This window comes from Erpetoichthys calabaricus, chromosome 11 (genome assembly GCF_900747795.2).
Source record: "Erpetoichthys calabaricus chromosome 11, fErpCal1.3, whole genome shotgun sequence".
Lineage (NCBI taxonomy): Eukaryota > Metazoa > Chordata > Cladistia > Polypteriformes > Polypteridae > Erpetoichthys > Erpetoichthys calabaricus.
This window is the reverse complement of record NC_041404.2, coordinates 62,972,084-62,997,590: the sequence shown is the minus strand read 5'-3', so window position 1 is coordinate 62,997,590 and position 25,507 is coordinate 62,972,084. Positions and strand designations below refer to the sequence as shown.

Genomic DNA, 25,507 nt, shown 5'->3' with positions numbered 1-25,507 from the left:
AGACAAAGACTTCAAAAATAAAAACAGTAGAAGTGGAAAGACCGGCATACAAGAAAACAAAGAAACAGCCAAATCATTCTGACGTGGACGAATATTGGAGAGCACAGCAAAAGAGAAACCGAAGAACAAACCGTCCTACGCCATTTAAAAGACGATAAGAGAGGACTTTAGGGACACGTTTACGTTCATTTGCTCCAAAGCGACTTGCAAAAGAGGTAAACATAATGGAGTAGCTTTAGGCCTGGGCCTGTTTGTTCTGCTAACAGAAGTGAGAAGATGTCGTAATTCATACATTTACAATCGATAAAGCAGTTCAGATTAACTCTTTTAGGGCTAATTTTTTTTTTGTTTCTTTTCTCCCAGGGCTGAATATTTTTCCAAAAACTAACATTTTTAGAAAAGAGCACAAAGCAATTGTTTAACACATCAAATCAACAAAAAAATTTACTTTTGACAAATGTTACTGTCTTGCATGTTGTATGAGCCTGCATACTCTATGATTTCACATATATATCACATACATTTTACACAGCAAAGTCTGATCTCGCTCAAAGCAGCCAATTTCAGTCATTGCCACTTTGCACTCCTTACAATATGTGTTGCTTTGGTGCCTATTTTTCAATTGTCTGTTGCTGCACTTTCTCACATATATTGTTAGTGTGTACTGTAGAGAGACAAGTCACCCATTTGCCATCGTGCCATGCCAGTGCCACCAAGTTTTCTGCCTGCATGAAAACCGTATTGTCACCTCTTTTCATCTTCTGAAACTTTATGAACTTTATGTATGGCATTATAGCCTGGCTCACCCCATGGGATTTGCTTCTGTTTATTACAGAAGTGAATAAAACTTTGCAGCAGCACGTACCTAAGCCACCAGGGGACAAAACACGTTTGGACCAATGCTCCCTGAAGTTATATCACCAGTTCTGTCCCATCTCTATTTGTAATGCCACAGCGCGCTTCATCTCGTCTTTCGTTGTGGGTTTCCACTTTGAAAAACGAGAATGCGATGCAAACGCAGCCCGCGATTCAAAAAAAATCTCTGCCTACCTGTTTGTCTCGTCTGACAGTAGCTGAAAAGCAGGAGAGAGCAGCCTGAAGTACAGCAGCTGGTGATCTGTCGTGTCCAACAGCAAGCCATGCCGTCTTGTAAACTCCGGTAGCCAGATCGGCTCTCAACGGATCAATGTCTGTGTATTTATCCCATGCGAACTTTGCTGTAGATGCATCGGCTGCGCGAAGGCACTCAACTGGCAGCAGATCTGCTGGCGCGGCATCGGCTGGTGTCTGATTAGCTGATGCCTGCTTCTAACTCTCTTGCTCGATCTCCTGATCACTGCCAATAAAGTCTGATTCTGAAAAATCAAGAGTCCGACTCCGCGATAATGCACAAAACATCGCCTGCCGAGTGTTTTCTTTTCTGCACTTGCTTCGCTGCCTTTTCACATGTCGGTGCCATCTTGCCTTTGTTTACATTTCGCAACTCACGCACACGCAATGTTTATTTGCTGAGTCAACGAGTCTAGCATTCCTCCAAGCACAGAGGGAATGCCTGTGACGTGACAGTGAGATTTGTCGCCATTAACAGCTGATTGTCACCCCCTATCCCTGGATGTCGACTTTTGTCGACATTCGCCTTCAACCCCTCCTGTCGACAAAAGTCGACATCCGCCCTAAAAGAGTTAAACAAGAATATCAAAAGGAGAAATCATCGAAAGTGAGGAGGTGGCAAACGAACTGAACGAATATTTCACCCAAGTATTTGTAAAGGAAGAAACAAAAGAAATGCAGAAGTAAAACCACACTTGGGCTTCCTAGATTCTCAAATGGACGAGCCTGACGTGTTTCAAGCCCCTGATACGCTGAAGCCCTCCGGTGCTGATGGGACTTGACCAGTCATATTGACAGAAACGAAGGACGTCGCCTGTAAACCCTGATTAGGCGCACTGGGCAGTCACTGGAGAAACACCAGAGGACTGGAAAGTTGCTGATGTGACGCCGACCTTCAAGGAGGAAGACTAAAGAGGACCAATCAGCAAAATTAAGGAGACCGCAATAAAAAATCAATTAGAAAAATACCAGAGTGACAATAACCGCATAAAGAAGAGCTAGCGTGGGATTAGGAGAGGAAGGTCCTGCCAAACCGACCTTCTAGGTGTTTTTAAAGAGGCAGTCGTTAAACATTCTGGTGATCTGCACTCATTAATGTAGCAAAATCAGAGCAGGAATAAATCATCTAAATAAGATCAAATTCCATTAGCGTCCATAAACAGGACACGCTGGCCTCCCAGCAGTCAAATGGTTAGTGGGCTCCAGTGGGATTTTAGGAATTCCTCTCTCTGCCTTTTTTATTTCCTCTCTGTTTTTTTCATTTCAGTTTTCCTTTATTAGATTATATTGTCAGTCATCTACTCCACCTGTTGGAATGAAAAGTGCAGTGCGTGTTGGGACTGACGCCCTTGGGTGAGTCTTATTTGGTGGTGGCCTGCAGTTCCACTCTGCTGAGGTTGATTCACTTGGACGGCTCTTCTGTGCTCACATTTAAATGCTAGACTGGTAGTCTGTGATTTGTGCTGCTTGTGCCAAGGATGATGATGATGATGATGTCACACCACAAGGGCTGAAAGAACAGGGACCAGGAGAGACATGGGAGTCAAAAGGCAGAAAAATCGGAAAGCCTCACGCCAAAACAGAAAGTGAAATCCTCACACAGAGCCGCAAACTTCTAAACGTCTGTCCTCCTTCCTTGTTTCATATCCGCAAGCTCGGACAACGTGGAAGACCAAGAGACTGAACTTTACATGATTTGACAAAGTACTTAACTTGGTCCCCATCGTCACTCCGTTACCAACTTCTTAGCCGCTTATACACAGATGTGGAAGAGGGTGTCTATGGGGAAAATGTCAAATTATTTAAACTACCTAAAAACAAAAGAATTCAAAAGAAGTAATAACAGAAGTAAATTCTATTACCCAAAAAACACCTGATTAAAAAAAAAAAAGAAACAACAAAAGGGATTACATCTGCAATATTAACATAACAAAGGAAGTGACGGACCGGGCCGGGCTCTCCCCTCGACTTTCATGTATAATCAGATATGAGGACGGGAATTTGAGGAGTAAACAGCAAGAAAAGGATTAGATTTTTATATTAAAGAACCACCACCACCAACAAATCAAATGAATAATATATTGGACAATTATTATAAAAGTTGAATAAATCAGACTCTGCAGCTGCATAAATAAAAGGTAAAGCACCACATGAGGTTAGCGGAAATGACCCAAAAGTTGATAGAAATCGACGTTTTGTACCTCATACTTGTATGCAAAATTTGGTTGACCTGAGTGAAAGCGTCCTCCAGTGATCGTGTTTACACACACAGAGACATAAATTCCAAAAATGGTGTTTTCGGCCCATTGGGGGGGGGGTGGGTGTCTGAAATATCGAGATTCATCAAAGTCTCAAAATGCAATTTTTAGAGGATTCCAATACATTCCCTGAACTTTGTATACGAGAAAGAAAAAAACGGAAGAATTCAGCTTCCCGGGAAGTGCTGCAGGTCAGAAGCCCCCAAGCGCATTCCCAGTGAGGCCGGTGTATCGCCTGAGGGGTGTAAAGGAGACCCCGTCTCGCTCCTTGATGCACCTCAGCTGAGCCCTCCGTGAGAGGATGGCCAGCATTGTTTGTAATGGCCGTCGGTCTTTGCCTTCATTCTCTCTTTCGCTGGCACCTCCACAGCTTTGGGCCCTGAGGTTTTGTTATTCCCCGGAGTCTTCATCAGGCCGACGTCTTGGTTTGTAAGTACAGCAGACACCCGATTATTTAAGGTAGTGTGGACTGGTGCCACGGCCATTTCCAATTGAAAATGACGACTATAAAAGATTTCACTTTTAAGCCTGCTTCACCGGGGCTGCATTACCTGTCCAGTCGGCCGAGTGGCTCTGATCACCTTGTCCAGTCTGATGACCGTCCACGTATATTTTTTTTCTTTAGGTCTGCTGATGCTTCCTTCATTCCAGGCACAATGCCAGACTCATATTATTTGTGCCTTTCCTTTTACTCCTCCCTAACACGCCATGTCACATCTTCATTTTGATTAATTAATTGGCTATCGCCTGCCATTGGCCCCCCATGATTCCTTTCTCATTAGTCCCCTAAGGTCCTTAACAAGAGATGCCGTCTGAATCTTCAGCCACACTGGCCAGGGTCGCGTCAGAGAGCGAGGGAAGTGGCACAGCTTTGTCATTTGTGTGTTTGCTGTAAGAATAAATTGAGGGCTTAAAAACTCTTAAACACGTCCTCAATGACGAGACGTCCCACATGTCTTCTCTCTGCCTTCTACCGGGTCCTCCATTGACCCCCTGATCCTCTGGGTGGCTGCTAAAGTGCCGCTGATTGGTGCTGAGCAGAGCTTGGGAAGAAGATTCAGAAGAGGAATTTCCTTTCCCTTGCTAACTCAGTGTGACTTCTGCTAATGTCCTTCATTTTATTGTGCAGACATTAGCCACCCGGTATGAGTGACGAGAAGCATCAGGGTACAGTCAGGGCAGTGTTAGGCCCCGGACAGACACTATGAGGCCCGCTGCCTTTCTGTATTCATGTGAGGCACATGACGACGTTTATTTATTTATTTATCTACCTTGTCATTATTTACTAAGTGGATTTGTTTTTAATGCCATGTGTTGCTTTACCTAAAAAATCGATTCAATGAATTTTTTCCCACAAAAAAAGTTATGTTGACTTGTATATACTGGCCATCCCCTGCGGCTCTGCCCGCGTACTGGTGAAACTGGACAGTGAGGAGGGCCCTGCCCGGGCCACTCCTGACATCACACTTCCCCCCGGCCTGCAGCCTCTGTCACGGATTAGCGCAAGTAAATCGCTCCTGCAAGCGAACTCTGATTCTTAGTGCAATGAGAGAAGTCACAAAATCAACTGGAATGTTCAAGCAAATTCTAGAATAAAATAAAGAGATCTAAATCCGCAAAGTAGTCCTCTCGTTTGCCAAGTAAGCGGAGTTAAGGTTACGCCCTGAGGCAGATGCATGAGCGAGGAGGGCCCTGTCTGTCAGATTCGCACTAATGCAGCGGTACCACAAGCGACCTCTGATACTTCAAACTATAAACCAGGAGTGTTGCACTTTTAAGACGGGGGGGGGGGTATTTATTTTAAACTAGCCAGCCCCCCCATTACTCTGCCTATGTAGTAGGGAAGCAGGACAAAGTTTAGAAATCAAACTGGGGTCGCTAGCTTAGAGGAGGCAAGGTGCGCTCCAACACGTGACGACAGGTAGAGCGAATCGAATGGAGGCTGGCATGTGAGTGAGGGTCCTGCCCACTTCCCCCTCCCTGCGACCCACAGCCTCTCGGTCTCAGATTTGCACAAATGGCTCCTGCCAGCGAACTCTGGTACTTAGTGCGATGAGAGAGGTCACCAAATCAACCGGAATGTTCAAGCAAATTCTAGAACACAACCCGATCTGAATCCGTTAAGTAGTTCTCTCGTGAAAAGCGGGCAGAACGCGCTTGGACCACGAAATGTTTCAAACCGTTTCTGAGTGAGCACCTATGGGCCAAGGGTCGCCATGTCCCAAGTCGTCCTGGTTCAGGAGATTTCGTGACGAGCGAGTCCGCCCGCGGTGTTTGGCTGTTCTAGATCTGTAGATCCGGTCTATAAAACCAGCAGCAGAAGGTTTGCTTCGGGTGACGTCGACAGTTTAGAATGCACGGGCCTCTAAGGTACCGATACCACGGGTTTGAGAGCAGGAATTGAAGTCGACCTAACAGACGTGCGGTATGCGGGTAACATGGGGAGTGGCTCCTGGAAAGTGGGCGGAGTCCAAGAGATGCCCCTGAGATTATCAACTTACGGGCCTCAGCATGTCTCAGGTCAGAGGCTTCAGACCGTCTTGAGTGCAGCTGGACTCTCTTGGAAGTCCCAGGCGGGTAGTGGGGTGTCTTGTGTGGTTTGGGACTTTTCAGGGACCCCCTGTCCCGCCTCATTGGGATCTCCTGAGTTTTAGGTTGGATTTTAGGAAGAACGACAAGGTCACTGCCCCATGCTGCCTGGTCCATTGTGTGAATGTGAAGAGCACATGAGGCACGTTAATCGAGTGCCATGTAGTGCCCACTGTGTGGTCACCACAGTAATGCCAGCTCTGGCTGACCACTGTTTTTAATTAGTATTGCTGAGTGCTGGAGAGGTCGGCATTGCCATTTCAAACCCAAAGTCCAGTCTCCACCACCACCACCATAGTTTCCAACTGTGAGAGCAGCGTTCACATGTCGTGTGTCTGTTAAGCCCCTTATGGTGCCCTCTTTACTGCAAGGACAGTCCTTTTGTAACTTTGCTGTATCAGCCGACGTGTACTGTGCCATGGACTGCTCGAGGGTTTTGTGCCACACTGCCAGTCTCTCTCTTTTGATGGCTTGTTGCCCTCTTTCTAGTTGATCGGAGCCCTCAGAAGCCATTGCTTGTCATCCGTCCAGACAGAGCAGGCCGCTTCGCTTTGTCCGTCGGGTCCTCTTTCATGTTCTCAGGGTTCTGTACAACATGCATCACTCATGGCTGACGAACCGTGCCCACCCAGTAAGGAAAATGTTTACGTTTTTGGTGTTTCAGTCTGAAAATGTTAGTGTGGATGGAAAAGGTCCAAAAGGCAAGTGGCATTTGTCAGCTGTCCCCGTGTGAGTGTGGACTAAAAACTCGCGTGGATGAGCTGGGAAAGTTCAAACCAAACCGACTGAAGGTGAGTCTTTATGAAAAGGCGGGTGGGGACACAGATGTCGCAGTGACGCAGGATTGTAATGTGACCGGGCGCTGGCTTTGGGTTGCTGATGATGATGATGTCCCCTCTCTTAACTTCCCCGCACCGACTGACGGGTCCTTCCGGCCTCTTGACGTGTTTGTTCACCTGGCCTCCCGGGCTTCACTCTCCATGGCTCCTGCCGCTCGTTCTGGACCTTTAAAGGCCGTGGACGTCGTCTGTCCGGCTCCGTTTATCCGTCAGGTGCTCTTTAGCCCCCTCGTGCTTTCGCTTCTGCATTTGCTCCGTACAGCAGACGTCATAAGACCAATGAGGAAGGTTTCGACTTTTTTAGTGTTTGACAAACTTAAAACTCGCAAATTTGGCCAACGTGGGTGGCACTGGTTAGACGCCACGGTGAGCCCTCAAAGAAAGAGAGGCTGGGAAAGGGCGAGGAGCTGTGGCCATTTTGGCTCAAGTCCAGTGGAGGGAGAACGTCAGGGAGACCCCCACACTTGAGATATTTGAACTGCTCCCCTCTTTTGGTGGCATTTGGTTTCTTTCTTTGTGTGGCTTTGCCGAGCTGTTAGTGGCTCCTAATCCTTTTGTCCCACTTTGCCATCCAGGGTCACGGTGCTGCTGGCCTCTTGAGGGGCGCGAGCTGCGTGTCGTGTCCTCTGGGCCGCGGTCCCTTTAAAACAAACAAAAGGCCCGCTTCCGTCAGCTAATGAGATTTGGAGTGGCTGGATGATGCCGTGTTATGGCGCAGTCTGATTGGCGCGTTGGCGGCCTGCAGTTTACGGCACGCTCTGAGCGAGCCGTGCCTGTCATCGTCGGTGTGTGGCGTGCGTGCGTGCACGCGGGCGTGCTGAAGAAGTCAGGCCGGCCGAGCGACAGCAGGATGCAAGGTGGGATTGCTTTTCGGGTTTGTTTTTGCTCACGCGCCGCTGTTGCGTTGCCCCTGTCTGTCGACACCCAGGTAGGGCCTGTCGGGCTTGGCTTGCGGCTGAACAAACGAGCTGCCGGCCATCTGTGAATAGAGGGCTTTGTCATGTGGTCTTGGCGACGACCTCCTCCTCCTTCCCCCCTCTACTGATCATTACACAGCGAGCCCCCTGCCCGCCGTCTCTGCAGGTCTGAGACGAGAGTGTCTGCCGCCCCCATCCCCCCAAACTTGGCGTCTCCAGGGCAGAGCCGAGCTGAGCGTCCTCCGCGGATCGCGTGCTGCCTTTGTTGTGTACCGCCGGGAGCCCCCTGACACGCCGTTTTGGCCGTCCCGTGCGCCGCCGAGGGCTTCACGTCTGAAAGAGCGGCCGCGGTGGAACTGCTGCTGCACCTGGAATGAGGTGGGCATCAGTCTGTGGTGACCGCCAGCTGTCCCTGCTTCCCAGGTGGTGCCAGGCTGTCGAGAGACATACTTGGGCTCTGCGATTTGGGCTGCACAGAGTGGTCCTGCCTGCCAGGCCAGAAGGAAATCGGCGGTGTTTGGTCATCTGCTCCTGCGTGCTCTGTGACATCCAAGCCCCCCACCTTGTCGCGTTGGCCTTCACGCTGCATGCGGGTTAAAGGTCACCTCAGGCTGGCGGTGGGGGAGGGGGAGCATGAATGGGGACCCTTGTTCATTGTCCTGGAGGCTGAATGCAGTGTGTGTGGGTCAGGCGAGCAGATGCAGATTTGCAGACAATAGCGGCACAGGAGTGGCCCCTTCTGTTGAACTTGGCGCATGTTGTCATGTGGCACCAGAGCCAAGCCTTTTTATTCTTTTTTTTTTTTTTTTTTTTTCTCCCTGACGCCCACTCCTGGTGACTCCTCCTCGTACTGTTGGGCACAGGCTTGTGGCCTGGCAAATGACTTACCCAGAGGCTGTGTGCATCATGGGTATTATGTAACTGTGGCCAAGGGTGGGCACAGGTGAGGGGCCACAGCACAGTGTGTGTCTCGCACACACACACGCAGACTGGGAAACTGTCAGGCCTGGTGGGCTTTATCAAGAAGGACAGGGGGCACACTGGAGTGTCTGGAGCTCTGGAGGGGCCGCTTGGCGCATGTGCCATGGTCTCCCTGACCACAGATCTGCAGGTCACTCATTTAAACCGATTGATTCTTCTGAGTGTGTTCAGGTTTGTTCTGATTTGTAATTTTGGTCACTCACTGTTGTCATTTCAGGCATACGCCCTCCAATTTTAAATGGCCCAATGCATCCTCGTCCCCTGGTGGCCCTCCTGGATGGCAGAGACTGTACGGTGGAAATGCCCATTCTGAAAGACGTAGCCACCGTGGCATTCTGCGATGCCCAGTCGACGCAGGAGATCCATGAGAAGGTAGGAAAGCCTCGGCTGTTTTTTTGGTGTCATCTTTGTCTGTTGAAAGGCGTCGTTGGACCGCCGTCACATGTGTCACAGCACAACTTGACATTCCGGTGTCGGGGACAGCAGGAGTGAACGCTGAGGCTTTGACGGGACCCTTCATTGGCGTGTCTCGTCGTCCTGCTGTTACTGTTAGGGTGACATGAGGTGTCTGAGGCCACACACACACACACACGCGTGACACACCTCTGAGGTTTTAGAGGAGCAGCAAGGCATCGGAACGCATGATGCTGTGAAAAAGTATTTACCCCCGTGTACTGTCCTCTGTTTCTGTATATGTGACACAAAGTGGGCACCTGAATGAACACTAAATCGGGGCTTCATTTATTCAAAGAACACCCGTGTCGTGAAAAGCAATCCCCACCATTAATCGCATTCCTCTAATTGAGGGGGTTCTCAAACTCGGTCCTGGTGGGCCGCAGCGGCTGCAGGGTTTTGTTTCCATCAGCTTCGTCATCACACTCGTCTCATTTAATTAGCTCTGATTTTGTTTCTCTTATTCTACATTTAGAAAAGCACAGCAGCGTGATTTTCACATTTTGAAGTCATTTAGAAATCTTTCTGCCGTTGCTGTAGATTTAAATTCTGCCCTTATTCTTTGTTGTGTCTTAATATCGACGATTAAAAACGAGCAGAGCGGACAGCCAAGCAAGCAACACGGAACTGTGAAAGGACGCAAGACCCGCCGATTACTAAATAATGGATTCATTAAACAATTAGAACACCTGGAGAAGATGAATGAAAATCAAGATGAAAGTGTTGTTAAAAAGAACAGAAAATAACACCGTCTCCGTATCACTGCTTGGTGCAGTTTTGTTTTACCAAACCTCGTTCTTTAATTTCTGGGAACTTGGGAAATAACAGTTCACTTAATGAGCCCATGCGGTGGGCTGGCGCCCTGCCCGGGGTTTGTTCCTGCCTTGTGCCCTGTGTTAGCTGGGATTGGCTCCAGAAGACCCCCGTGACCCTGTAGTTAGGATATAGCGGTTGGATAATGGATGGATGGATGGAATAATGAGCCCAGGAGTCCAATTAGAAAGAGAGCAGCCACCGGGGGTCCGACGTTGAGAACCCCCATTCTAATTTGTCGCCCGTCTTACGCATGACCCACTCCCCTTTAGTGGTTTGAGGGTGTCGACTGCTCTTCTGGGCCCTCCCTCTCGGGTTCAAGCGGGGACTTTACAGGCCATTCAGCTGCAGCTTATCATCCTGCTGCCTGACGCGGTGACATTTGAGCTCACGGACTGACGAGAGGACCATCTCCTTAAGAATTTTCTGGTCAAGTCTTTCATGGTCCCTTCAGTTTTCAGGGCATCACCCCCGAAACCAGTTCTAAAATTGCAAATGAGCATTTTTGCTTTTACGTTGGCACTAAAGTGTGACATTCTCATGACTCATCCTGAAAACAGCAGCTTTTAACCACATGTGACCCTTGAGAGCACCAAAGGCCGGGTGCCCTGCCATTGGCGTCACCAGAGCAAAAGTGGAGCGGTAATGTGCTGACGAAACACAGACAAATCCCTCGCGGTGGTTCAGACGCGCTGAACGCGTTTTTTCTTTTGGCCGGTTTGCCGCCTGTTTGCTCTTATAGGCCAGAAGATGTTGCTCTCCTGGGCCTTCTCCGTTTTATGTAAACCGAGGCACTGCGAGTCTTGACAAGCGCTATATAAATGTAAAGAATTCTTCTTCTTATTATTATTTGGTCACGTTCAAAGCTGCTGAATGTCCGGAGTGCTACACTGTGATCCATTTTCAAGTATTTCCTGTAGCCAGCAGGTGCCCTTAAGGAGAAGTGTGTAAAAATGAGTCGGGGACCTCCTAGAAGCACAATACAAAGTCAACTACATTTACAGAATAAAAAGCAAAGCCCAAAGGGGGTCGAGCTCGGATCCTGGGGGGTGGCAGTGGCCACGGGTTTCTGGTCAGCCTCTTCATTAAGCCGATGTCACATTACACGACTTGTAGTCCTGGGGTGGGTCAGATTTGCAGTTAAACTCCAGACCACCGCTGGACTTGTCGCGTTTACAGACTGAGCGCAGATCTGTCAGCACAGTTGTGTTTGTCCCTTTCTGTGACCGCCAGTGACGGGGAGCCTGTGCTGTAGGGAGGGTTAAGCGCTATGGCGAGGTCAGCCGCAGTCTCGCTCCTTTGATTTTTCTATTTTTCGGTTTAGTTTGCAGTTTGTAAAACCTGAGACATCCGACAGACGAGCCTCTGTTCTGTGTGTCGCTACGAGAAATGCATTGCACTTCCACATGAGCATTCATTGGTTGTCGGCTTTGCTGCACACGCAGCCCACCCTACGACTAAAGACAAATCGGCATGGGAGCGAGTCGCTGGGTATGTTATGTGACGCCAGTGTCCTCCCACTCACTAAGATGATGGCAGTGAGGGCAGCGTCATGAGGCTAATGTTTACGGCCGCTAGTCCATCAGATGTCTTGCGGCCTCATTGCTTTTTCTTCTTAAGTAGCAGACGCACACAAGTGAGGTGGTGGTCCTCAGTTGACTTGCTTCACAAGACCCCAACCCGTCTCCTTGTGAGAAGGCAGTCCTTGGTGTTAATGAAAGCCGTTCTTGAACGCCATGCCATTTCTCTTTGTGCCGCTCCAGACATTTCCAACACTGTCCATTTTCCTTCCTTGATGGCTCAATGCAAGTGGAGTTCTCAGACCTTCTCCTTTCTTTTCAGATAAGGTGGAGTTACGACATCTTCAGACCCCTTCGCTTGTTTCGCTTTTTCTTGGGTTGCAGCCTTCATTTTTTCCTCTCATCAAGCATCACTCAGAACCTGAGATCAGTGTTTCTTAGGCCCTTTTTTTTGTCTTATGACCCAATTGTGCTCCTCTTAGCGTCTTTGAGACCCCCGTCATAGTGGATCATCACGAGACACTTTACAAACCGTACATGACTCGAGTCCCAACCCTAGATGGCCCCAAAGGTGACCATAGAGTGACAAAGTAAAACCAGGATCACATTGACACAAGCATTTGGACCCTTTGCTTTGGCTCAGGTGCTCCCCATTCTATTGATCATCCTTGAGATGTTTGTAGTCCAACTGTGCCGTCTAAAGAAGGTCCACCAGTTGAGTGAGGTCCAAGAAATTGTCTGCAGAGACACAATGGCGTTGAGGCTCAGATCTGGGGGTGGCTGTAGCAGTGCGTGTTTCCAAGAGCACAGAGGCTTCCGTCATACTTAAATGGAAGACGTCTGGAACTCTCCCTAAAAAGATGACCATCAATCACACCTGACTGAGCTCCAGAGAAGCTTTCAGAAGGACAATATGACAGAGTGGTCAGATAGAAGCCTCTCCTTAGTAAAAGAGACATGGAGGCTCACTTGGAGCACCCAGAAGACTTTGTCGTAACCAAGATTAGCATCGTGTCTGGAGAAATATCATTCCCGTGATAAAGCATGTTGGTGGCAGCATCAGGGACAGGGACAACAGTAGTCGAGGAGAGCCGAACAGAATAAAGTCCTTAATGGAAGCCTGCACAGAGTGCTCTGAATCTCAGACTGTGCCAAAGGTTCACCTCCCATCAGGACCAAGCAAAGCCAGTGGCATCCCTGGAGAACAGCAACCTCTAGGATGGGGGTCCAGATGAAAGGCCCAGAGACCCTGGCAAGTGCCCGCCCCCTGCTGGTCATTCTACCTTAGGGTCTGTGCTCTGCGTTGTGAATAGCCAAAGTGGTGTGAAACCTTCACAAATAGCCAGAGAAGCAGGCCTGCTTCCCACCAGCCATCCCAGACGAGGTGCACAGAATGGCAGCCTGGCTTCCACTCGAGTGGCTGGCTTTGGCCTGCACCAGTCAAAAATGCACTTAACTCTCAAAGTTCAAAAATATACTCTGAAATGCCCCACTAGGGAGGGGATCACCGTCAACCCCTGGCTAGTATAGTGCAAGGCAACAAGAAATTATTATCAAAAAATACTAAAAGCAGAAAAGGAGGCAAGAAGGATTTGCCAACAAGGCAGTCCTAATGAAAAAGTCCTGAATCAGTAATAATAATAATAATAACAAATATCGTAATTCTTTACATTAATATAGTGCTTTTACTTTCTACTCAGCCACTTTAACCACCAGTAATGTGCAGCATCCACCTGGGTGATGTGACGGCCGCCATTTTTGTACCACTACGCTTGCCACACATGAGCTGTTAGGTGGTGAAGTGGCGAGAGAGAGTCACTTAAGTGACGGGGAAAGATTAGGGGGGTCAGAATGACCAGGCCATGGAGGGCAGTTTAGCTGGGGCACTGGGGTACACCCTATGTTTTCAGAAGATGCCCTGGGGTCTTTAATGAGCACAGAAAGTCAGGCCCTCAGTTTTACGTCTCATCCAAAAGAACCTCCTCACCATTTTTACAGCACAGTGTCCTTGTCACTGCACTGAGACATTTAGACCGCAGGGTTTAGCCTCACCAACACCTCTTCATACAGTAACCCAGTCTTTTCCTAGGTGGTCTCCCATCTAAGTATTGGCCGAGTCCCAACACACTTAGCTTTAGGCGGATGATCTCATCTGAATTCCAGAATCAGAAGCAAGTAAATACAAAGAAAGAGCTCCCCAGTCACCAAGCGCATTCAGTGTACCACAAAGGAACTGCAATTCCCATGAGCCTTTACAGGGTGGGAGCAGTAACACAGCGGAGACTGACAGGGGGCTACCCACAAACCACAGAGCATCCACACCTAGACACCAAACTGCAAAGAAAACCGATGATAAAGTAAATAATTATACAAATGAAAAACATAATTATCACCAATAACATAAAGGATAACCACAGGATGAAAAATGATCAAAAAGGACATAAAAAGAAACGTACATGTAAGCCGGGGCAGCGACTCTGACATAGACGTCCGCCTAATCTGATGACTGAATCTCTCCAAGGCTCCCCGCATCTCTGGTGTCTTTCATGTGGGCAGGAGTGGCACCAAGTGGCACAGTAGGACACCAGCAAGAGAAAGAAAGAAAGGGAGGAGAGGGACAGCCGCAGATCCCAATCATTGGGGTCATTCCATGTAATAATTGATGAAAGTTAGTATAAGAGTTACGCTTTCCTTCTGAAATGATTTTTAGGGTTGAGGTTTCAACATGAAGTACCCGCACCGTTCTTTACCATCGACGGTAAAAATAAAAAGTGAGGATTGCCAGTGGCTGTTGGCGCCGCCTGGCTCAGCTCCAGCTCATTTGCCTTTTTGCAGGTGTGCAGGTTTCTTCAGGTTTGACGTTCATCTCCCAAACTGTATTTTGTGATTACATTTGGCCATTAAAATACAGTAAAGTGCTTGGAGCAACAAACTGATTTTTTTTTATACTACAATACGTATTTGTGGGGGTTGCAAGCTTAGAAAAGACTTGGCCCCCTTTATGAGATCAGACAGGCAGGGGGGGAGCAGGTTCAGTTTTTGGACCTTTTAAACCCAAAATAAGTGCCACTGAAGAAAGGATTCAGAGCCTGTGACCTGCAGCGATGTGCTGTCTTTCAGTCGCCTTATTTCATAAACGCGTTTTCTTTTTAATAATCAAAATTGGCACAAAATGCAGTTTGTGAGATTCATTTCAATCATGAAAGGGAAATTTAGACTTGCAAGCAAGTAAGTTACATTTCTTGTGAGTTTACTGCACAAAAATTTCAAAGAGGAATGTAGGCCTTCAAAAAAAAAAAAAAAAAAAAAAAAAGTAAGTCCTGCCACTTCCACAGGTCCCAAGTCCCTCCTGAGGCCTCACCTCTGGCAGCCCAGCCCCAAACTGAAACAGCAAGCTTTTAAATGACAAAAGTTCCAAATGTCCACAATCCAAAAGCCTCAGGTGCAAGACAAACCAAACAAAGTTCCTTTATATCTTAAAGATTTATTACAATGATTATGAAGGATTGCAAAAATAAAAACAAACAAATGCAGTACTTACAAATCAAAATCCAGGAACTCCAAAATTCAATGAGAATCAACAAAACGCAGGCATCAGATAAGGAGGGATGTCCACTTCTCCGTTGATACAGCTGATTCATCTGGTGGGCCTGCCTCCTCGAGCTGCACATGCAGGAGGCAGGGCAGACACTTAACAAAATGCAAAATTCAAACATAATTTATAAAAATCACAGCCCTACATAAGTGCAACACAGACAGGACAGGACGGGACGGGACGGGATGAGGCCGAAAACAGAATTCATCACGTGAAAAATAACATTTCAAAGGTAACAAAAAGCTTAACGAGACGACGAGTACATTTCAGCACACTGTCACTAAAGTCTGAGCTTTCCAATGAATTGCACTCTGAATTGCCGTCTTTTGCCGTTTGCGATGATTAGAAGTGCGGATATCTCATGAGGAAGAAGGGAGGTGTAATCGATGTGCCGTGATTCATCAGAATGACAGACGGTAATGCAAAGGACACAAGTTGAGTTCAAATTCATGCAAATGACTAACACGGATTTTATTCACATGGTGACACCTGCTCTGAGAGCCCTAGAGTGGGTCAACGTGCAGATTTAAGAGGGCATCGGATGGCCTTTGAGATGTCACATGGTACGCCTCGGTGCATTTCGGGCTATTTGAACAGAGGAGGAAGGCCTACTTGAGCACACATGAAATGTCCCATCTCTTCAAATGAGACGCTGATGACGCACACAGATGTGGGCCTGCGGTTCCTTCTCCATTCACTGTGCCTTAAGTGACGTCTGAGACATCGGAGTGTTAGTCTTTCGAGGCTCCGTGTCCAGTGTAGCTGCCTGCTTTGGTTTTGACATGCCTGTCCATGTACAGCTTGTCCATCTGAGAGTGCAAGGCTGTAATAGTCGATAGCTTTCTCTTTGCAGGTCTTGAATGAAGCAGTAGGAGCTCTCATGTACCACACCATCACGTTATCACGAGATGACCTGGACAAGTTCAAGGGCTTGAGGATCATCGTGCGGATTGGCAGCGGCTACGACAACATCGACATCAAAGCGGCTGCCGAGTTAGGTGAGTGCGCTTCTCCTCTTCTGTCTTACAACCCGCCTTCTGGTCGGGCTGCCACTCAGAAAGACCATCTGTCTGCTCGGCATTCTTGTTCTCTGCCTTTTGCCGTCAACCTGTGCATCGCATTGCTTGGACGGTCATTTTCTTGAATGGACTGCACGGGGTATGGCGAGTTATTACTGTTGTCTTCCAGCTCCAGTTGTAAAGATCTGCAGTTCTTCATGGAACTCGAGGCTTATCCACATTCTGACGTTTGACTAAGACCTCCATCTGTACTTGAGGTTTTCAATATCTCTGCCCCGCTAATATAACCAAAATACACACGATGTATCCATTCACCTGCACTGGGCATGCACACAGCTGCGTAAAACCCTTGATGGGATGATATCTCCACCAGCCCCTGGATTTGTCCCAAAACCAGTAAGTGATTTGACTATTCACATTGCACAAAATGCAGTTTAGGTGCATAAAAGTGCTCAACACATCAAACACCACAGAAATCGACTCCTGCGTTCTCTAGGTTGGAATATGGTGGTCTTCTGTGAAGGCTGACCAATCAGGGGAAGAGATGTAATGAGCAGGATCCAATCAGGAAAGGGCTACGTAATAAGCACAGACAAATCAGAGGGAGGTTAGAGTCTGCGTTTTTAAAACTCTCCATTTTCTCACCCATCCGCACTCGATAACAGCAAGTCGGTGTCTTTGGCAGTATGCGTCTCTGGGGAGTGGTTTTCAAAATTCCCCATTTTTGGGAGTTACAAATGATTGGGTATTGTGGACAAATGCTGAAGACAAAGACTAATGTGTGCAGGTTTAAATGAAAATCTGGTACTGTGGACATAGTCTTTGACTTTGACTCAAACAGATACAGTCTAGATACAAAAACCAGCCTGGCCGCAACTCAAGCAGAAGCCTTCATGGCTTGCACAGGCCCCAAAGGATCAGACTGAAAGAAACACCTTCAGTACATTTAGTCAGTCAGTCATTTGACAACCTGCTATATCCTAACACAGGGTCACAGGGGTCTGCTGGAGCCAATCCCAGCCAACACAGGGCGCCAGGCAGGACACCCACACACCAAGCACAATTTAGGATGGCCAATCCACCTAACCTGCATGTCTTTGGACTGTGGGAGGAAACCAGCGCAGACACGGGGAGAACATGCAAACTCCACGCAGGGAGGACCCGGGAAGCGAACCCAGACGGGTCTCCTTACTGCGAGGCAGCATTGCTACCACTGCACCCCTATGTCGCCTCCATTAACTGTTTATACTGCATACACAGAAGGAGAAAACGGGGGGTTCTACTCACAAAAAACAAATTGAGTTCTTTTATACTTTAAAGATTGTATTTAAAAAAATGAGTGAAAAAGATAAAACTGAATGAAAAAATGAAATGCCTAAAAGGCAAACAAAAGCAAGTCAATAAATTAAAAATCTTCATCTTTTAAGCAGAGACAAAGATCAAAAAATCATAAAGAAAAAATATGTAGACTGTCAAAAAATGAGCCGAAGAACAGAAACGCAGTCGCAGTGTTGAGGCAGGGGGTGATCCCACCCCCCTTGGTTCAACACATAAAACACAAGATGAATAGAAAAACAAATGCAAATATTACAAACAAAAGAAAATAATCTGAAATGTGTAAGAATTAGGAAGTGGACCCCCCCCGGCCCCCCGTCAGTGTTGGTGAGATGCAGCCTGATCACTAGGCAGGCAGCCCCCAAACTCTACAGGCAGGCTTTGGCCTGCACATGCTTTAAAATGGGGAGCTGGCTTTAAAAGTTTATAAACAGTAGAAATGTTGTAGAAATATCCACAAAGCCAAGCAAGAGAGAAAAACCATCAAACCTCTGGCTTGATAAGACGAGTCCTTACGGAGATCTTTATAAATTGAGAGTTTATTACAAACAAAGCAAAAAGAAACCGAAAAATCGATTGGGGGATCATAGAAAAGGGATTTTCCTGAAAAGAACAATGCAACATGCAGAGGACAGAAGCAAAATGTCCACAAAAGCAGAAACTCCGTTTGAGACAAAGTGTCGTCTCTCCATCCTCACATATAACTGGTCCTTCACCAGTTACATAAAGCTGGCCCCGCCTTCTGGGTTTTGTGGGTGGTACCCAGATGATGGAAGATCCAGTAGATAAATACTAAATAATAAAAAACCTAACCAATTACACAAAAATGTGAAAAATGAACACAAATCCTGGCTGTAACGGAACAACTTGATTGTCAGATTTGGAAGGACAACAAGACCTCACCAGGGTCCTTCATTGGACTGCATGCCTTCTAGTTGTCATTTTCTGTGTGGTTTACATGAACTGCAATTGTGGTCACTTTCAAGTCTGTCATGTCCAGGATCTTCAGGTAGAACTAGAAATGGACCCGCTGTTAATCATCAGAATGTTTTTATATCAGGACAAGTCACGGACTGTTCCGGGTACGCAGGCGTTTCTTTATTGCAGAGGACCATCTTAAACGTGTTTCAAATGCTGTTTACTGCTGGACAGTTTTCTTCTTTTATGTAGCAGGACTGGAGACTTGCATGCGGAGACGCAAACACATTACAATTAAAGCCGACAAGCGGGATCTCTCCGGACTTTGAGAAACTGGCTGCATCATCCTGCTGACATTTATTTTTAAACTGAGCGACAGAGTGATGAGTAATTGTGAACCAACGTCTCGCAGAGTGTGCAGACACATCAAGGTTTATTCAAATGATCAAGTCTGACCAACTTATTGCCGGCTGTAGCCCCGGCATTGACTGTAGCAGCTCTCGGGTATCCAAGCCAGTTGTTTGTTTTATTATGTATATCATATAAACTCGTGTATAATCGGGTCTTGAAACCCAAATAATCGATCATAAAATCAGACCCCGACTAATACGCCCGTTCAAAAATGCGACACTTCATTTTTTTTTTTTCTTTAAATCTTCTTGCCTCCTCCAACCTCTCGTCAGTTTCTCAGACGCATCGAATTTTGTTGCACCAGCGCACTACTTCATTTCACTCCTTCAACGACGTTTAATTTAAAACCTGCTTCATATTTTCTTCTGGTTGAACTCTCCATTGTAGATAAGGGATGCTCTTACAGTAATGGTGTATGAAGGTGTGAGACACAAAAAACACAAAACAGTACAAACGTCGCTTCAGAATAGTGCGGGCATTAAATACCATGTGGGCACAGTAGGGGGGGGGGGGTTAGGAGCACACGCTGATACAGCGCATTGCCACACCCACATAGACAAAAAAAGGCTTCCTGGTTACTCTGTCAGGTGGGTGGGCATTAGCATATCATAATCTCTTGGACCAATAGCGTGAGTTTTCTGCATTCGACTTATATGACCGACATTATAAAATACCAGAAATTTTCAAGTCCCAACTTGTCTGTGGGAGAACTTATCTGCGAGTCTGAGAAAAGCGCTATATAAATGTAATGAATTATTATTATTATTATTACAGTATGTGGTTTGTGGTGTGGTGGGAGCAGCAACATGCTGTCGGGACAAGCACCCCACCCCTCTCTCTCTGTCACTTCTGTAATGTTCTCATTTCTCATTGGGGACAAATAAAGTACATTTGTCTGTCTGTCTGTCTGTCATACAACAAAGAAGATGATTGTGCACCTGGTTTGTAGAAAATGACTGGTGAAAGACCCCCTTTTCCTACTAGTTGGCTGCTCAAGCCTTGCCCATGGTGGTGGCCTCCACCCGTTTCTTTACACCATCTAGAAGCTTCTTGCCCCTTTTCTGGTGTTTTCTTCTTTTTTTGGTTCTTGTTCTTGAATGTTTGCAGAATTCTTTTTTTTTTTCCAGTTGCACATTTCTGCTAACGTTCCTGTGCATGTTTGAACCTCATAACAGACATGATACATGTGGACCACCCGGTCTCAAATTGACAACATGGTATATGAATGGTGACATTTTGATTTGGTCATCGTCTGCTTGCATCATTCACTTGTATTTGACATTCCACTGGACATGTGACGTTGCCCTAACCTGGACTAATGGGAAAGGCGCTATCGTTGTACTGCTACTACTCAAGTATTCGGATTCAGTTGTGCCAGGCATGTTGTAACAGTCGCCCAATACAGGGCACAATTACTACACTTCACCACCCAATAGGGAAGTGGACGATATTTGAAGGATAAAGCAGCATTAAAATATTCGGTCCTTGGCCCCTCTTCTCCCCTATATGCACCCCTAAATACTTGCCAAAAATCAGAAGGAAGTTGGACTGGTCAAGTATATTATAATCCAATTGATACATTTACTTGACCGGTGCCTGACTGCTCATTTGTGAACCCTTTTCCCCAGAGACCTTCCCCAGCGGGCAAATCTTAATCCCTGGTTTGAAACGGACATAAAGAAAAAGGATCAAAAAAAAAATAAAGATTTAACGTAGTCCATGACACGGCGAAGAAACGTGCAGTACAGTTCCTACTGTAAGATGGAGTGGAAAAAAACAGTCCTTGGGCTAAAACTGCTTCCCGGCTGGCTATCCCGAAGAAACTTAAACACGAGTCTGACTCGCCAAACGGGAGCACCCAGAGAACCTCAACGCCTGGCCTCTTCTCGGGGATTCGTCTCACTGTTTCAAATTCGGGGTGGCCACCTACAAATGCAGACGTCCCTGAGTGAAATCTGATCCTGAAGATTCTTTTAAGCGTAGATCGCCGCCTCCTTGCCTTCTGTTTTTTTCTTTTATTCCTCCTCCTCAATCCGCCATTCCCCTTAAAAAGAAAAGTTTCCCACCGAAACATCCTTTCTCTGCTTAGTTGTTATAGCAACATGACACTGACAGCTGGAATACTTACCAGGCGGGGTCCTCCCAGCAATTGGTCGTCCACAAAAGTGCCTGAAGGGATATTCGTACCAGCCACATTATACAGTGACAGCCAGTCCAGAAAGCCAACCTGCTTGACATGTTATGTAGGCTTGCTACAATGTATTGGTGTCTTTCTTGTCCTGCCCGACCTCGGAGTCCTGTGGATGTAGCATGACACTTTTTAAACCAGTAATGGCTGCTTAATGGTGCGGTGGTAGTTATCACTTCAGACTTGAGTTTAGATTTGCAGTACTAATATTACTATTGTCCCATGTGCAGAGTCCACTGAAATTCCTGCTTGCCTGTGCTAACAACTGTGAGGGTGTAGAACTGCTTGACATCAAAACTTCTGTCACCCTTACCTGAGAAAGCTCAGGACCCGATTTATAACATTATCTGCTATTAGCGATGCCTTCTGCTCATGCCAGATATTTTTATATTGGCTTGTACTTTTGTGATGATGTATTTTTTTTGTTTCTCTTTAGGAGCTGGTCGATGTAGGCAGGCACACTTTAATATCCACTGCTGTAGAGCCGGTTCAGTGAGCTCTCCAGTGGGCCGTCAAAATATAACAAAAAAACTCATAAAGGTAAAGCAGTTACAGTGTCCTAAGGTCAGGAAAGGAGCAGAAGTACAGAAGCCATAGAGTCACCCCACTAAGGTGGGACATATTATGGTGTGACACCACCAGCTTCATTCCTTAGCCGCTGACCTGCTTAATCCCATTTAGGGTTGTGGTGGGCAGGAGCCTCCAGGGCAAGGACGTCAATCAGCCGCAGTGTCCGCTCTTGCACACGCCTGTTGGAATATCACATGTGTATTCATCCTGAACCCCCTTGTAGTCCAAAGATGTCCGCTCAGATGGAGCTCACTTAATCCCTGTAGGTTCTCACAGGCGTGGCTTTTCATTTTTCTGCTTGCATGTCTCCTTGCATTTCTCAGGAATCGCAGTATGCAATGTTCCCTCATCATCGGTGGAGGAGACTGCCGACTCAACACTGTGCCACATCCTAAACCTCTACAGAAGAGTCACCTGGCTGCACCAGGCCATGAGAGAAGGAACTCGCGCCAGCAGTGTGGAGCAAATCCGTGAGGTGGCCGGAGGTGCAGCACGAATCCGTGGAGAGAAGCTTGGGATCATTGGGCTGGGTGAGGCTCAAAGGGGCTTTTTCTGTTTCTTTTGCATGTATCATTCTAGATATAAGTGCCAAGTATTTTGGGATTGCTGGCCAACTTGCAGAGGTTTGATGGGCAAACAGACAGAATGATGTTTAGAAGTGCGGAGCAAGCAACTCCGGCATGACGAGCAAATGGGATCCAACGGAGTGAAGGACTCCATGGTTGGCTATTGACTAAGTAAAGAAAGTGAAAGACACCAGCTTTACCTCAGGAGTGTAAAGTGACTCCAACCGGCCAGCCCAAAGCAGCCTCACCAGGACCAGGGCTGATAAGGCCGGTGCCATCACCCTGTGAGGGTCACATTTCCTTCAGAAAAAAACACCCTTCCTTGCTCATCGAGCTGCTCATCTTGCTTGTCACGACGGTTCCAGTGCATTACTAAGCCCTGCCACTCCGACCTGCGCACACACACAGATGATGTTAAATTCACAGTAAAGCCAAAGAAACCTGAAGGATTAACATAAAGAGATCCTGACAGTATGGTCAGTTATGGCGCAGCTGAGCTAGAAGTGCACTAGCATCGTATCAAGAGCAGGCCTCGTAGGGGTGATCCTTTGGTAGATCGGCTGGTGGGCCCATAGGACTGACTCTGTTCTTTTTTCAGGACGGATTGGCCAGGCTGTGGCCTTGAGAGCAAAGGCGTTTGGCTTCAACGTGATCTTCTATGACCCGTACCTCCCAGACGGAGTGGAGCGATCTCTCGGTTTACAGCGAATGAGCACCTTGCAGGACCTCCTCATACACAGTGACTGCGTGTCTCTTCATTGCCGTCTAAACGAACACAACCATCATCTTATCAATGACTTCACCATCAAACAGGTACTGACTTCTGCCCCAATGTTGTCCCCATCATAGCTGCGGTCTCTCCATCGCTTTCTTCCTCTCTTCTGGCTGCATTTCTCTGGGACACCCCACTATGTGCTCGGTTCCTGTTTGCTTCTACTTCCTCCTCCTCCTCCATTATTCTCTCAGGTGCTTTTTCTGAAAGTGTAGCCACATTCCTGGTTTTCTGCTGCTAGTCCTGCTCCAGACTGGCCCCCCACATTTGTTCCACAATGGTGTCACAGTCACACTTGAATTTTATTGAGCAAGAGCAGCCGTGTCTCAAAGGGTGGCCTTCTGATTCATGATGGTGAAGCTCTCACTCACAGATGCATGGCTGAGAAATAAAAAGTAATAAAAATGTGCGTCAAAAATAAGCCGTAAATCTGTACAAAAATATAAGCACACAGTGAGTGGATTCCAAAAGTACTCCACAGAGCCCTTCACTTCATGGACACTTTGTTGTGGCGTAGGTTTCATTTTAATTAGGCCAGTTTGCCATTTTTACCCATCAGTCTACACTCAGTAACCCATAATGGCAACATGAAGACAGGTTTATTAAAATCAAAAACTGAAATCTCCCATTCATAGAAATATCCAGACCCTTACTTAGATACTTTGTAGAAGCCCCTTTGGCAGCTTTGGGTTTTCTTGGTTAAGTCCCTATAAGCTTTGCTGTCCTGCATTTGTTCAGTTTATCCCATTCTTTCTGGTAGATCCTCTCAGGTTCCATTAGACTGGATGGGGATGCGTCTGTGAAGGGCCATCTTCAGGGGTCTCCACGCATGTTCTATGAAGTTTGGCTGCGCCACTCCGAGACTTGTATTAAAGCCACTCTTTGTTGCTTGCTATGAATCATTGAGATATCGCCCTAGTCTGAGGTGGCATGCACTCTGGCACAGGTGCTCTTTAATGCCCCGATTTATCTGGCTGCATTCATCTTCCCCTCAATTCTGACCAGTCTCTGTGCTGTGGTACCACCATACTTCACCCTAGGGTTGCTAATAGGCAGGTGATGAAAGAGTTCCACTCTTTGTTCCACCAGACAAGTGCAAGGGGGCTGTGTCCTACTTGTCTTACTCAAGAAAGGCTTCTGTCTGGCCATTCCACCTTTAATAAACACCTGGTTGATGGAGTGCTTCCAAGATGGCTATCCTTCTGATGGGTTCTGAAGCTCTGTTAGAGTGACCATTGGGTTCTTTGTCACCTCTCTGACCAAGGTGCTTCTGGCCTGGTTACTCAGTTCGTCCAATACTACGATTCCTTATAATTCCACACATCTTGTATTTGTCCAATCTTAAGGTCACTGTGCTCCTGGAAACACTTGAAGCTGTAGAGGTGGTTTTATGCACTTGTCCTGGTGTGTCCCTCACCACACTTTGATCATGAAGGTCTACAGGGACTTCATCGCTTGGCTTTTGTCTAGACAGGCCGTATGAATTGTGGACCCTGCCTTGTGGCAGAGTGGTGGCTCTGAGGCTAGAGATCTGCACTGGCAATTGGAAGGTTGCCGGTTCGAATCCCATAAATGCCAAAAAGGAACTCTGCTCTGTTGGGCCCTTCAGCAAGGCCCTTAACCTGCAATTGCTGAGCGCTTTGAGTAGTGAGAAAAGCGCTATATAAATGCAAATAATTATTAAACACCGGTGCCTTTCTGAATGATGTCGCGTCAGTTTGTCACAGGAGGCCCTCCAGTCAAGTTCTGGACGCTCCTCATTCAAGCAAACAGGAGGCACCTGAGCACAACTTGGAGCGCCCCACAGCGTCCAGGAAGTTAGAAATTTCAGCTTTGGATTTTTCATAAATTTGCAGACCTTTCTGAAGCCATGGCTTCATTAGGGGTGGTGGAGTGAGGATTGGTGGGTGGAAATGGCAGAGAGAGTCACGTATTGGATGAGTTCTACTGTTTGTCGTCCGTATCAGTGAAATGCGGGGCCGTAAACCCATTCAGTAATTTGTTTTTAATTTTTTGTGTTAAAGCAATGTTACATCTGAAATATGTTCATCTTACGTACCCCCTGTGCTTTGTACAAGAACTTGCAGTCAGGTTTTAATGGAGAAGGGAGAAACAAAAAAATTAAGAATACACACCAAAGGTGACCGGCACTGCATAACGGCAAAGAGTGTCAAAAACAGCCATAGGAGAAGATCTCCAGTTACTTGTGTCCCACAATCCACATGTTAGTCCTGCAGTCGTCTGCTCACAAAGTGAAAAAGGTGTGCAAATCCACGCAGGACATAAACTGAGAACACATTCAGACAGGACTGAGCTCTTGAAGTGAAAAGGTGGCCATTGGTCAGGAGTCCTGTCTTCCTGTGTGGATGTCCAGAAGTCTGTTTTTAACAATAGTTTAGAAAAACATTTCCCTCCATGGATGTTTTGATATTGATCAGAGTTTTATTTGTTCCTTAGGGAGAGTTTGGCTTTTGTCTGAAGTTCAACACATGAATGTTTTTCTAGAAATATCTACATATGTGTGAACAGAGCGGACACTTCACTCGCTCACTGACTCGCCATTTCCCGTTTAGTGAAAAAGCTGAAATGTGGCAGGGTGGCACAACATGGGCTGCAGGCATCCTCTATGAAAGGACATTTTGATACATCAGTG

The 25,507-nt window shown here is 46.9% G+C and overlaps 1 protein-coding gene across 3 annotated transcripts in view; it reads left to right on the top strand.

The window, feature by feature from the left end:
• The window catches only part of LOC114660471 (C-terminal binding protein 1), a 45,230-nt gene that overhangs the window by 11,042 nt on the left and 8,681 nt on the right, over window positions 1-25,507 (top strand). The window contains exons 1-5 of one of the 3 annotated variants that reach the window (XM_028813183.2): window positions 7,491-7,653; window positions 8,912-9,066; window positions 15,929-16,073; window positions 21,840-22,046; window positions 22,681-22,895. In XM_028813183.2, coding sequence (XP_028669016.1) covers window positions 7,506-7,653; window positions 8,912-9,066; window positions 15,929-16,073; window positions 21,840-22,046; window positions 22,681-22,895 — 870 coding nt within the window. In that variant the 5' untranslated portion in view covers window positions 7,491-7,505. Of the gene's footprint in view, window positions 1-7,490; window positions 7,654-8,072; window positions 8,092-8,911; window positions 9,067-15,928; window positions 16,074-21,839; window positions 22,047-22,680; window positions 22,896-25,507 lie in introns of those variants that run through there. The other 2 variants (XM_051933363.1, XM_028813186.2) reach the window with 2 other exon arrangements.